The sequence below is a fragment of the Halictus rubicundus genome, chromosome 6, assembly GCF_050948215.1.
Source record: "Halictus rubicundus isolate RS-2024b chromosome 6, iyHalRubi1_principal, whole genome shotgun sequence".
Taxonomy (NCBI): Eukaryota; Metazoa; Arthropoda; class Insecta; order Hymenoptera; family Halictidae; genus Halictus; species Halictus rubicundus.
In genome coordinates this window covers 13855647-13870186 of record NC_135154.1, presented here as the reverse complement: position 1 = coordinate 13870186, position 14540 = coordinate 13855647, and the positions used below count along the sequence as shown (strand labels likewise).

The window sequence follows — 14540 nt, the reverse complement described above, 5'->3', positions numbered from 1 at the left end:
TTTAAACAAATATGATAAAAGACTAAAAGAAGATCAAGTTATACCTGTTCATTTAGTTTGTTCCTTAATTTATTGATTTTCTTGTTCTGTTTTTTAATATGATCACGCAATTTTTTAATAAATTTGAGAACATGAGGAAAATTACATAATTCATCTTGAAAGTTATCTTCGAAATCTGACTTTATCTCTCCTTCATCGCTTTCACCGAGTGCAGTGCATTCTATCATTCTTACAAGTGAATACTCGAAAAAAATAATATGATAATTAAAATCAAATAATGTACTTATTTTTTATATTTTTCGAGTTTCTATCTAATTAATAATTATTTTACTGAATATAATTCGAGCATATTCGAGTTAATTTAAAATTTATTCGAACCAACAAGATATATGACGTAACAGAATATATAAATCTTTTTACCTTTTTATCAAAATGTAAACTAAAATATCAAGTCTCTTATATAACCTCTATCGAATCATGAAAATTCAACGGATTTAATGTATTTAAAGATAATTTGTAATTGAATACTTTTAAATTGAAAGCACATATATTACATCGCAAATTTGTACACAAAAGTAAATACAATATCAACTTCAATTATAGCAATAGCGTTGACATTTGTTTAGAATAAAATGGTGAGGTTCTTTCACGTTTCGAGTGAATGAACCAAATTAAAATTGAGTATAAACTCGAATTACACTACTTCACATTGATACTTTTATTTATCGTATGACGCGTAAGATGAATGATTGCTTGAAATGAATAAATGTCATTATAAAGTTTACGTTTTGTATCAGTATGTACATAGCATGGTACATATCACAAAGGAACCATTCATTTTATTCAATTTTTTAATACCGTGATTCTCCACCTTTCACTCTATTCTTCAAAATGTGTATGTACTCTCTTCTTTAAAACGGTTAACAAAGATAATTAAATAGTGCACACAAAGCAATACAAAGCTTATTAAACGAGCGGGAAAAACAGAAGCATTATATTTAGGTTTTACAGACATACTCAAACTATAGAACGTACTGATAGAACCGAAACTCTTGTCAGAAATTTTGAATTTCGTCATTCAACTTTTGAACCTACATACGGACAGTGTTGCCGCTTCTGTAAGTTGAAATTAGAAACGTTGGAAGCGCGGCAATATTTTATATCAGCACGGACGAGGTATAGACGATATCAGATTTATCAAAATATATATCTATACCTATTTTACCATGTCATTTCGTTTAATCATAATTTCAAGTAATAACATGCATAAAATTGATTTGTTTTCTTTGGCTGAAACAGAGAGGATTTTTTCTTTGACTGAAATATACAAAGTCAAACTGTATAGAGTTCTAAATAGGACTATGCTTATATTCATGCGACGCCCACTTGTGGACGCATGCGCACTGAGAGTCGGTTACAAAACAATGCACGGGAGTTTCGTCTCTGTAAGAATACTTCATAACACAAACGAATCAAGTTTTCTATTCTGACTAGTCTGCCATCTGGAAACAGCTGTTTGTTAACACCCCCGAGCATTATGGCCGCTCCCAGTCCGATGGAGCCGTTGAAAATGACATTTGTTGGATAAAATGCGATCAAACAGTGCCTAAATATTCTCCATTTGTACGACCAGCGTAAATATCGTACGCGCAGTTCAATTATATTTCACGTTCCCGGCATTCGCCGTTTCAGAGATGAATTTCGTGTGATTTCTTTTCAATTCGTCTGCGAATGTCCCTCCTACGCTACTTGTCTTGTACAGATAGTAACCAGTGTTTTGTTCAGACATTATTCGAGATAATACAAGTATCACATTGTCAGGACATGTTACAATGATGCCGATAAAGGATAACCAGGATGTGGCGTGTTTTTTGGTCACAAAACACTCATGGAAGGGAAAGTAAGTATACGTGTTTCTTTGATCGTTAACACGTTGAATGTTTCGCCGATTACACATCTACTTTCCATTAAGTTTATAGTAAACAAAAAAATTAATGCTTTAAGGTCAACTGCGTTCGATGAATCATTCGTATCGTAAAACAATTTGTTATTGCACTTTTGCTTATTCGAAATTTAAATGATAGTATAAAGTAATATACTTTACTAATATTATTAGTTAATTTAGATACCCATGGAGAAATAGTTTGTCATTAATTGCGTAAATGCATACATAAGAATTACAATGATACTTTATTATAGGCATAGTTTACATGTTCAATAAAAATTGATTTTATTTGTTTTCAAATGTTTAAAAATATTGGCTAACTACATGCTCGTCGAATGTTACAACGAGTGGTACTGTGCAATGATAATATCACAAAGAAATAATATTTGTGTTTCATATTATAGATACAAACGTATTTTCTCAATTGGATCCATGGGTATAACAACATATAATCCCAGTACATTGGAAGTCACAAACAAATGGGAGTATTCAGATTTTATAAGTGTGCAACCAACGAACAGGAATCAGTTAGGATCACATGAATTTAGTATAACGATGCGTAAAGAGCGCAAGGTTGACAATATGAAATTTAGTTCAGAATACAGAGCTGACTTGTTAACTGAAGCTCTCAAATATAGAAATCAATTTGTTGAAAAACCTAAAGAAATTCTGGTGAGTTATGTGTAGCTTGTTTGATGTATATTAGGGAATGGTTTAGAATTGATATTCAACCAGGCATGTTATCAATCTAGCCATATGGCAGCAATACTTTGATTAAACTGTTCTGCATTATATCATAAATGAGTTAAGACTGACTAATTTCTTTACGATAAATAATGATAAATATTTTTTCCTTTATATTGTTAAGCGTTTTACTAAATTTCAATTAGAGATGTGCGAGAATCTCGAAAATTCTAGAAAATCTTGAAATTTTTAAGAACTCATTCCAATCCCGAATGAAATTCTCTAAATTTTTGGGTTCTTGCACCCCTGTAATTTTAATATAATTTTTAATTGTATATTTACGTTGTTTGATTGCATCCTTTTTGCTATAGAGATACCAAGCTTACAAACATCATTGGTCTGATACAAGACTACCTGTTGTATTAGAAGTAACACCATATAGTCTCGACCAATTAGATCCAGCAACCAACATGGTGCTAGCAAGTTATTATTACAAAAATTTCGAAGGGATTGCTACAATGAAAGATTACCCAAATGGATTTGTGATTGTATGTGGTGGATTTGGACGTTTGCACCTGTTTGCCTCTCAGCACATGGAAGAAATTAAAAAAAAGTTACACGAATCAGCCATGAACAATTTAGGTATCAGCATAAAAGTTTTGAAAGAACCAATCAAACTAGACGATTTCGTTGCACAAAGATTGGGCAAATTTAGCGGGGATGATCATATAACAAGTGTTTCAGAGTTTACTGTTCACAAGTATTCGTCTAGACACATAGACCCACAGAGAAGAACTCTTTGTCTTTCCGACACCTGTTTATTGGAAAGAGATCCTCAGACATACAATGTCTGCACTCTTCGACCATTGTCCGACATTTTTGCGTTAATCCGTGATAACGAAAATCCACAATTATTTACTATACAGTATCTTAATAGCCAAACACGCAGTTACACTGCGACAGATAGAGATTCTTTATTAGCGTCCTTGTTGGACGGTGTTAGAGCATCTGGAAATCGGGACGTTCACGTCAGAATGTGTCCGGTCCCGAGAGGAAAAAGACTTGGACCTTTCAATTTGCCGGTCGATGAGGAAGTCGAAACGTCTCACCTCAAATTTCTTAACCAAGCACCTAGTGGACGTACATTTGCTGAAATTCTGGAAAGATTTAATGCAAACATTCCATACAGTGGTTTAAATTATTCTGTGACCCAAGATGTAAGATTGCTTGTACATGTACATTTGCTTATAATATGTATAGTATCGTATTTACGTAACATTAATGTTGTGTGCATACTTGTCAAGATGTTAATGTACATATTGATACAGTACATTAAAGCGGTCATAAATTAAAGATTTGAATACATTTGCAGAATAAAAACAAGTATTTTGTAATGGAAATTTAACATTATAATAATACAAATTTTATACTAGAGTTCTCTTCTCGAAGCTTAGTAAGCTTACTATCGAGTAATATCGATTTACATCAATGAACAAATTGCATGATCAATTGAATGTATATTTTCTTTTTTGTCTAGGATGTTACACCGCTTGAATGGACTGTAACAACGTTACAACTTCAAATAAATCATGTGATGCTAAACTACTTACAGGGTCTTTTTACTGAAAATAAAGATAAAATCATTCTCGGTGCTTTGAACGCGGTGGTGAATAAAGAGTTAGAAACAAATGGCGAAATAGAGGCGCAGTTTCACGTTTTAAGGAGACTGGTCGCCAGTAAAATTGGTTTCACTGCATTTACAATGCTGTCCGGATTCAGAGAAGCGATTGGTCATAAAGTTGTAAAAGCTTTAAAGAGACAAGACTACGCCGTGACACAGGCCGCTATAGATTGCATCTGCGCTCTCATGCAACCGATGCACGACGATTGTGATTTGAGACAAGAACAACTAAATAAAAGTAGTCTTCTTAGCAGTAACAAGTTCTTGGAAAGTTTGCTTGATATGTGGGTGAATCATGTTGTATGTATAAAAGAAGCTACGCTTATTATCAGTTTCTTAAAAATATTTTAATGATTATCATCCTATATTTTATATATTTCAGAATCATGGTACAGGTGCTCTGGTAGTGTCGGCCATGCTTGATCTTTTGACTTTTGCCTTGTGTGTACCATATAGCGAGACAACCGATGGCAAACATTTCGATAATCTTCTAGAAATGGTGGCGTCGAGAGGCAGGTCCCTCTTCAAGTTGTTTCAACATCCGTCACTGGCTATAGTCAAAGGTGCAGGTTTAATAATGAGAGCGATTATCGAAGAGGGTGCGGCAGAGGTTGCAGCAAAAATGCAAGAACTTGCACTTGCCGAGGGAGCTCTGCCAAGACATTTATTAAATAGTCTTTTCACTGCTGGAACCGACGGTAGGCTGTTAACGCATAGACAACTGTGCAGACATCTCGTAGGGCTCTGGGTTACAGGACATCCTACGGCCATGGGTCTATTGAAAAGAATTATGGTAAATTAACATTATTGACTGAGCATACGATATTATTACCGCTAAATCACTAGAATGAAAATATCTAAGTTTGTGTTCATTGTGCATTTGTACAGCCTGTTGGTTTATTAAATTACTTAGACTCCGAAGAGAAGATTCCCGAGTCTTTTCTCGAGAAAGAGAGGTTGAACAACCGTGACAATTTGAAAATAGCAATAGATCATGCATCGAAAAATAAAAAGAACCCACAGTGGATCGCGATCGAGCGCCAGATGCGCGTTGTCGAGAAACACGTCGAGCACGCTCTTCAGCATTGGGGAGCTAGAATCGGCATCGAGCGCAAAGAGAAAATTAAAGAACGTCCAATAGTATTAAGAAAACGACGAGAGAGAATCAAATCGGAGGCGAATTGGAATCTGTTTTATTACAAGTTCAATCAGGATCATTCACTGCCGAATTTAATTTGGAACCACAAGACACGGGAGGAGCTAAGAACAGCACTCGAGAATGAAATTCGCGCGTTCAGTTCTGACAAAGATTTGGCCGGTGGAACACTTATCGCCTGGAATCATAGGGAATTCGAAGTACAGTATCAGTGCCTGTCAGACGAGGTGAAGATCGGCGACTATTACTTGAGACTTCTATTGGAAAGAGATAGTCCGGATAGCCCAATAAGAAAATCGTACGTATGGAAATTTAATCTTTGCAGTCAGTCACATTATTAATGCAACACACTTTAAATTAAGTAAACTAATCCTACTAGTTTGTCAGAAAAACAGAAGTCGTTTGGTCCATTTATAAGAATGTTGTTCTGATTTAAAGTGTGTGCCATCAATTATGAGACTGATTGTACGTTTTTGATGAAGTGTCCTCAATGTATCGACTAACGGAATTGTCTTTGTTGTAGGTATGAATTTTTTAATGACTTGTACCATAGATTCATATTAACAACAAAAGTTGAAATGAAGTGCCTTTGCTTGCAAGCAATGACTATAGTATATGAACGATATTTCGAAGATATTGGTCCGTTTTCGGATACAAAATATATTGTCGGGATGCTGGAACGTTGCACGGACAGAATGGAACGCGATAGGCTAGTCATGTTTATAAATAAACTCATACTGCACAGAAGAAACGTAAAAGACATAATGGATCAAAACGGAGTACGCACACTAGTAGATCTGTTAACGTTAGCCCATTTACATACATCGCGAGCGGTCGTGCCAACGCAAACCAACGTGATCGAAGCAGGACCGCAGCAACAGCTAGCAATGGAGAAAGAATGGTATTACAATGATGGCGATCAACGAAAAGGCCCCATTAGCCTGAAAGATTTGAAAGAGCTGTATTTAACGAATCACATAACATACAAAACCAAAGTTTGGGCACAAGGATTGGACGGCTGGCGAATGATCTCGCAGGTCCCGCAGTTAAAATGGACATTAGTAGCGAAAGGAACACCAGTAATAAACGAAAGCGAATTGGCAACATTAATTCTAGACATTCTAATCAAAATGTGCGAATATTTTCCAAGTAGAGACGTTGACGACGCAGTAATCAGACCTCTTCCGCGTATGAGGCGGTTATTATCTGATCTTCAGTGCCTACCACACATTGTGCAACTTTTATTAACTTTTGATCCGATTTTAGTTGAGAAAGTAGCCACTTTGCTATGCGAAGTAATGCGGGATAACGCAGAAGTTTCGAAGATCTATCTTACTGGTGTATTCTATTTCATACTGATGTATACTGGTTCCAACGTTTTACCAATAGCAAGATTTTTGCAGTTGACACACACGAAACAAGCGTTTAGAAGCGATGATGTAAGTGTATACTACAATGCGTTTGTTTTTTTTTTTTGTTGCTAAAAACGTTATGGTACAATCTATTTTGCAGAACGTCGCGTTCGATATCATGCAGCGTAGCATTCTTGGTCAGCTGTTACCCGACGCAATGGTCAGTTATTTGGAAAATCATGGCGCGGAAAAGTTTGCGCAAATATTCCTTGGCGATTTCGATACGCCGGAAGCCATCTGGAACGCTGAGATGAGAAGAATGCTCATCGAGAAGATAGCAACCCATATTGCGGATTTTTCTCCAAAGTTGAGAAGCCATACCATGGCGAGATATCAGTACATTGCTATACCTGCGATCAGATATCCGCAATTGGAGAAGGAATTGTTCTGCCAAATATTTTATCTGCGTCATTTGTGCGACACTGTCAAATTCCCACAATGGCCTATTCTTGAACCAGTAAGTTTATATTACTACTAGGTTTACGGTGCACTAAAAGTGACTATTTTACATCGTTTTATAAAAATAACGAAACTTCTCGTAAACCTAGTGCTAATGCAAATAATCGCAAAATGTTTATGCGTAAGATTCCAGAATACATTTTACATTTGATGTCTAGGTGCGACTATTTAAGGACGTACTGGAGACTTGGAAGAAAGAAGTAGAGAAGAAACCACCGCTGATGACAGTGGACGAAGCCTACAAGGTTCTTCAACTGTCTCACGGAAAACAGCACAACGAGGCTGAAGTGAGAAAATCGTACTACAAGCTCGCGCAAATGTATCATCCCGATAAAAATCCTCAAGGAAGAGTAAGTTTATCAAAAGTCCCTAGTAACAGTCAAACATGCAAGCTGTTTGAACTGCATTTTTTTGTGTAGGATAAATTCGAAGCAGTCAATCAAGCGTACGAGTTCTTATGCAGTCGGAGTTGCTGGTCCACGGACGGGCCGAATCCCGACAACATAGTACTCATTTTAAGAACGCAGAGCATTCTTTTCCACAGATACTCCGACGAGCTTAGGCCGTACAAGTACGCCGGTTATCCCCAATTAATCAAAACGATCAAATTAGAAACAGATGACGAACAGTTGTTCTCAAAGTCCACGCCGCTACTTGCCGCTGCCAGTGAACTTGCATACCATACGGTACAATGTTCTGCGTTGAATGCAGAGGAACTTCGCAGAGAAGGAGGTTTAGACGTTCTGTTAGACGCTTATACGAGATGCGTTTCTGTGTTAAACAAATCAAGCAAACCCAACGACGTGGCGGTGCAAGTCTGCATGCACATTACTCGATGTTTCTCGGTCGCTGGCTCGTTCAGAGGTTGCAAAGACAGAATCATTGAGTTACCGCAACTGGTTAAGGACCTGTGTAGAATATTACATTTCAAGGTTGGTATCAACATTTCATTGATAGGAAAACACGAAGTTATTTAATAGTTGTGTCTGTGTTTTATAGCATTTAACGAAGTTGTGTTCAGTGGCAACAGAATGCATCTCTTCCCTTGCGTCGGACAGTGTGCTGCAAATGCAGTTGCTGCAATCAGGTGCTCTGTGGCATTTACTGCTCTTTATGTTTAATTATGATTACACGTTGGAAGAAGGTGGCGTTGAGAGAAACCAGGATGAAAATCGTCAGGAAGTGGCGAATAATTTAGCCAAGCTAGCGGTTCGAGCCTGTGCCAGGCTAGGTGGTTACATGACAGGGGACAACGAAACACCTGTTAACCCTGTGACGGTCGCTGCTTTGGAAAGCTTGTTAACACCTTATTTATCACGGCAACTTGGGAAAAACAAGCCGGAGGAGATATTAAAGATTTTGAACTCGAATTGCTCGAATCCATACCTAATTTGGGACAACGGAACGAGAGCAGAATTGAATGAATATTTGGAAAGTAAACGGCAAGAGAGATTGAACGGAAGCGAAACATTCGAGCATGATTTCAGCGACTTCAGATATAGCGCTCACGGGGATGAACTTATCATTGGAGAAATATTTGTAAAAGTGTACAATGAGCAACCCGTATTTCCAATAGAGGTACTGGCATTCTTTACTCTTCGAAGTAATGTTTAGATAAAATAACAAACGGTAAATGTTTTTGCAGAATCCCAAAAGTTTTACGATTAATTTACTAGACTTTTTGTCTGAATCGTGGGAGTACTTGACATCGATAGGAAACGTGGCACTGGCTAAGATGGATCAGAAGAAATTAGAATATATTGTCATGTCTCTCGAAGCCTTGAAGAATGTGATCAAAAATAATCCCGGAGTAGAATTGCAATGCATAGGACATTTCAGACTACTATTTGGACTTTTAAGTAGCAATAACTTTAAGTTGATTCAGAAGAATGCTTTGGAGGTGATCAGCAGTGTTACAAGAAACCAAGAGTGCGTGGACGATATCGCGGCGAATGATGTTACGGTATATTTGTTATTAGCTTTAAATACTTTGAAGGAGTGTCAGCTTCTTATATTAGAAACATTGTACGCCTTGATGAGCTCTACGAGGATTGTAAAGGACGCGTTATCTAAAGGTAAATGCCGATTAAATATTGTACTTCATATTCCTCTGAAACCATATCTAATCTTTAAACCATATTTCTGTACATCTTTAGGAGCTGTCGTGTATGTTCTCGATCTATTCTGTAATTCAAGTAACACGCAAATACGGGAAACAGCCGCCGAATTGCTCGGTAAAATGTCGTCCGACAAGTTGGCCGGACCAAAAGTTAAGTTGGACTTGTCGAAATTTTTACCTAGATTATTTAGCGAAGCAATTCGGGACGCTCCTAAACAATGCGTGCACATGTTCGAAACCAAGCACGAAAATCCTGAATTAATTTGGGACGACCATGCCAAAGCAAAAATCTCGAGGATTGTCGCTGAATTGAAAGAGGAGTATGTAAACATTGAATGCGCCAACTTTAAGTAATATTACAACTATTTTATAATACGATACATAAATTCTTCCAGATTTTACGCATTACAGAGGCGAAATCCTAAAGCAATATTAAAGTTACCTGAGACTCAAGCTAATGCCGATTTCGCAACAAATGAGCCCGTCGTGGGAGGTGTATATCTTAGATTATTCGTAGCCAGTCCTGCATGGGCTCTCAGAAAGCCGAAGGAGTTTTTAAGTGAACTTATGGACACAACCTTGACACTCATGTCCAAAGAAAAAACTGACGTACGTGTAGAATCTTGATTATTTAATGAAATTGTTAAGTTAAAAAATGTAGCCAGTTTTATATAATTCTTAATGTCTTTGTAATTATTCTATTAATTAGTCGGACATGTTGGAATTAACGACCCAAGCACTAGTATGTTTACTTCAAGCACAACCGACTTTAGCCGACCAAGTTCCGTCATTAGGACACATACCTAGACTTTGTCGACAAATGGCAATGCAAAATAATCAACCATCCGTGTATAAAACTGCAATATTAATACTTCATCAATTAGCAACCAGTGAAGTGAGTTCAATATATTTCTTGGGTATATTCAATATTTATGAATATTTATATTAAAACAAATCTGACCATATCTTACAGATTTGTATATCATCCATTTGTCAAACCGAGTGCATAAGCCCACTGAAACATGCGATGCAATCTAGACGGGATATGATAGCGATAGCATGCGAGACGTTGAATAGGCTATTCTCCACTAATGAAGATAGACTTATAAAGCAAGTGAGTTAAAACTTGAGAACACGAAAGTATCCCACTTTACAGATTACAATTGAGTTTTTGTTACGTTCCATTTACATTTAAATTTGATTCTTTAGGCTTTGGATGCTGAAATGGTGCCCTACTTATTGAACATATTAGAGGGTCGATTGGACGCCATTGAAAATCCTGCAACAACCAAAGCTCAAATAGTTAAGGCTTTGAAAGCTATGACTAGAAGTTTGTTGCTAGGTGAAAAAGTCAATGCTATACTGGAAAAGTCGAGCGTCTGGGCAGAATACAAAGATCAGCGACACGATCTGTTCATTTCTAACGCTAACAATGCTGGTTACCTTACTGGTAAGATATACGAACATTTTATGTTAACTTATACAACGTTAACCTTTGGAATAGACAATGTAATTTCCGTTTAAATAATAATCTCAAGAGAGATTATTAAGACTGTAATTAGATTGCAAAAACGATCCCTTAATTAGGAATGCCTATAATACTAAATTTATGTACTGAACTGCGGATCTTTATGCACTTACAGCATTATCAAAATTTTATAAAACCACTATAGTTGCCGAACTAGGTACACAACTGCCATTTAGGGTCAAGAACAATATTGGAAACATTGTAAAATATGTCGATTGTATATATGCTTAAATTTTACGAATGAAATATTTTAAATTTCGGTGGAAAAATGATGGTTCTCTAAAGAATAACAAAAATTGTGTTCTACGATATGTTTAGCCATAAGGAATTATTTAAATGAAGAAATCAATTTTAATCTGTATCAGATATTGTATGAATATGGAGATTTGCGTAAAGATTCGCAGTGTATTTATTACAGTGTATTCTGGTACACATCAAAGTAACATTTTAATGCACAGCAGGAACGCCGGTGTCTGCTGGTTATTTAACGGCTGGCCCAAGCACGACCCTAACTACTGGCCCACCACCAGTCGACAAAGAAGATAGTTTAATTAACAGAAACGATAATATCTGATATAGGTAGCATCGCAAGTAATTACAAGGGGCAAAATGCCGATCCTGAAATTCCTATCGGTATATCGTACCGATGTAAAGACTACATTGCCTGTGATTTTCGGGTCCTTAAACTAAGGAATTTATCAATCGAATGTTTTTGTTAAATTTACATTTATATTAAGATTATTATATATATATATAAATATTATATAAATATAATGATACTCTTTATTATGCTGTATAGGCAAATTACATAAATACGTGTAAATTAATGTCATTCTTTACGGCGGCGTTAGCGTGTGGCAAAAAGATAGTATTCAATGAAAGTCTATTACTGAACAAATTTTTCTAGAAGAATATTCGTCTGAATGAGAAACAAAAAACAGAAAAAAAAGAAACGAGAAGCCTCCCGCGTCGATTTTAAACAATTTTTTTGTAAGCGATCTGTTACTTTGTACTTAGTATATCTTCCGACGCAACTTTTTTCATTGCTTACCGCGGAAACGAATAATGCGTTGCCGAGCGAATTCGTTTTGCGGCACGAGAGATCGAACGCGGTTCCGTTTGCCAAACTCTTCCAACGAGAATATAGGAAAACTTGTATTTCATTTCGAAAAATCGGAAAAAACCGCTTCGCGTTCCGCTCGCGGATGAATGAAAATCGAAGAATCGATGGGATGTGATACATAGCGCGGAAATCCTTCATATGTAGTGCAACTATTTTCTCTGTGATAGCGCATCAATCGTGCAAGAGAATGTAACGGGACGTGCGTGAATTGTTTTTCTGATACGTAAACGAGATATGAGTTGACGAATTCACATTACGTTCGAACGGAAGAACAACGTGTGCTACCGTTCTTGAAGCGTTGTTGCTATACCCGAGCGTGACTTGCGGGTGGAAAAGAACTTCAAACGATCCAATACTCGTATCGATCAAAATTTCGAGCATTCACGGCTTCATGTTTACCATTACTCGTGAAAGATGTTCATGTGTATTATCATGTTCCACAAGCCGGTCGCTTTTCTCGGTATAGCGGAACGCTCTCATTTATTTCGAACACATCGAGGAATTCTCATCGACAAACATTTTACGTCTAATCATACGAATAAGAGAATAAACCATTGTTTTATACGTAGAGAGGATTACCGAGGACACCGTTTTATCGTACACACATTCGCGAAGTATTCTTACTTTTCACAGCGGTCTTCACGTCCATTGATTTTGTAATGAATTTTCTAAGAAAACAAACACCAAGAATGCCTGCTAACGAGAGACGAACGATATTGCGAAACAAAAAGAAAAAGAACTCCAGACGATTGTAACCGGAGAGTCGAGCGCACACTTTACTCATTTCTGTGAGGCGTGTGTTCTTGCTCCCTTTTTGTTGTTACTGAAATTATTCTGTATTATATTTGTATTATGTTTCGAGTTATATTCGTTTAACGCTTCGGGCCTCGAAAAAGCGCTAAAAGCCATTCGGTGATATTGTAATCGGGGATTTGTCGAATAGTTTCACGCGTAGAAAGAGGAAGAATTCCTCTGTTTCATATCAATTTCTAGTATTCTAAGGGGGCGGTCGATTCAACGGTCTCGAACATCCCCCAGAGCTTATGCGAAAGCTGCACATTGCGTTGCTCTTCACCTGCAATCCGCCATTCGCAACATACTTTTGTTGACTGCCGATCGACCAGTCGGGCGTTATCGAAACCCGCGAAAGCAATCGACAGCTAAACAAAAGGAAGACTATAGTTCCTCTCGCGACAGAACCACGCCCGTGCCTGTTAAAAGCAGCGTAGGAATTTCTATGCGTACTTGAACATTTTAGAAACGGTGGACGAAACCATCGAGTTCCTCGTAGAGTCATTCGTTTTCCCGTGTAGCTTCGCGATCTCGCGCAAACATGATTTCCGTTCGCTTGCACGCGCTCGACTCGTCGATCTTTACGAAAGGAAAGAGGAGAGCTTGAATAGATCGGATGAGATCAAACAATGACTAGAGAAACGATCACCGATCATCGAGTAAATGGGGAGAGAAACGTAAACGAGAGTGTTGGCATGGTTGTTCATGCTGTGTGTAATAGCGTTACTGTCAGACAAGTAACTATATACAAACAAATACGGGAGAGCCTTAGTTATTTTTATGTATTTTGCGCCTGCGTTCTTAAGATCGAGAGTAAGATATTGTATATACACACACATGTATATGAAAGAAGTTATACCACAGATTATTGTACGTATAATTAGAAAATAAATCATTTTGCACATGGTATGTGAGAAGAGCTTAACAACAACATTCTAGGCGAAGGGGATTGTTATGAATAAACTGCGGATTTTATGCACAATATTCCAAGAATTTAAAAATATTGTTCTATTATTTTTAATCTATTAAGATGATGAAAAAAAGGAAATAGATGTATAAGAAGCTTCAGTATTTTTCCATGAATGCAGAAACTTCTTTTGCATAAAAATCCACGGTCTAGTTATGAATATTAAACAGTCTAAATAGATAAGAAGAGGAGGAGAGAATCCAGCGATGGAGAAGAGGTGTATTATCATAGAGTCTACCCTAAGCTAACTCAAGGTAGCTCGAGTCTCCGGATTGAATGAATGCGCTCCTTGATACAGAGATACAGAGTCAACCGATTTCGATGAAATTTTCAGTTCGGGTATCACTAACATAGAGGTAAAGACACATATTTTAAAGTTTTATTGCGGATTTAAATAAAAAAGTTTTGGAAAGTGTCTAAGTCATTTTAAGTTTTAATTATAATTGTATTGTTTGCTATTTTTTATACCTTATAGTATTGTTTCTTTATATTTTATATTTTTTATATTTTATAAGAAATAAACTTTATGTATAATCATATTTATTAATTGTATTGTTAAATTTCATTTTCTGTGTTAAAAATTCTGTGTAAAAAACAATTAAGCTGTGCGTTCTAATTCTGGTTAAAAAAATAATGTGCGTTCGGTTTTATGCTAAAAGACGGCCCGGTTCTGT

At 36.8% G+C, this 14540-nt stretch overlaps 2 protein-coding genes across 7 annotated transcripts in view; one reads left to right on the top strand and one right to left on the bottom strand.

The window, feature by feature from the left end:
- The window catches only part of LOC143355341 (angiogenic factor with G patch and FHA domains 1), a 34834-nt gene extending 33807 nt beyond the window's left edge, over positions 1–1027 (bottom strand). For 2 of the 3 annotated variants that reach the window (XM_076790100.1, XM_076790101.1), the window contains exon 1: positions 45–1027. In XM_076790100.1, the coding sequence (XP_076646215.1) occupies positions 45–227 (183 nt within the window). In that variant the 5' untranslated portion in view covers positions 228–1027. The remainder of the gene's footprint in view (positions 1–44) is intronic. The other variant, XM_076790099.1, reaches the window with a different exon arrangement.
- Positions 1028–1504: 477 nt separating this feature from the next.
- On the top strand, positions 1505–13883 carry Rme-8 (receptor mediated endocytosis 8). 4 transcript variants are annotated; one of them, XM_076790098.1, is made up of 18 exons: positions 1505–1900; positions 2350–2617; positions 3001–3846; positions 4242–4610; positions 4693–5103; positions 5199–5764; positions 5990–6905; positions 6979–7335; positions 7496–7687; positions 7757–8269; positions 8337–8915; positions 8983–9412; positions 9494–9776; positions 9852–10065; positions 10166–10351; positions 10430–10570; positions 10666–10906; positions 11446–13883. In XM_076790098.1, the coding sequence occupies exons 1-18, from the start codon at positions 1833–1835 to the stop codon at positions 11556–11558; spliced, it is 6693 nt and encodes a 2230-aa protein (XP_076646213.1). In that variant the 5' UTR covers positions 1505–1832; the 3' UTR covers positions 11559–13883. The 4 variants fall into 4 exon arrangements, with proteins under 4 accessions (XP_076646213.1, XP_076646212.1, XP_076646211.1 ...); XM_076790097.1 differs by having other exon boundaries at positions 11443–13883; XM_076790096.1 differs by having other exon boundaries at positions 4167–4610.
- The last annotated feature ends 657 nt before the right edge of the window (positions 13884–14540 follow it).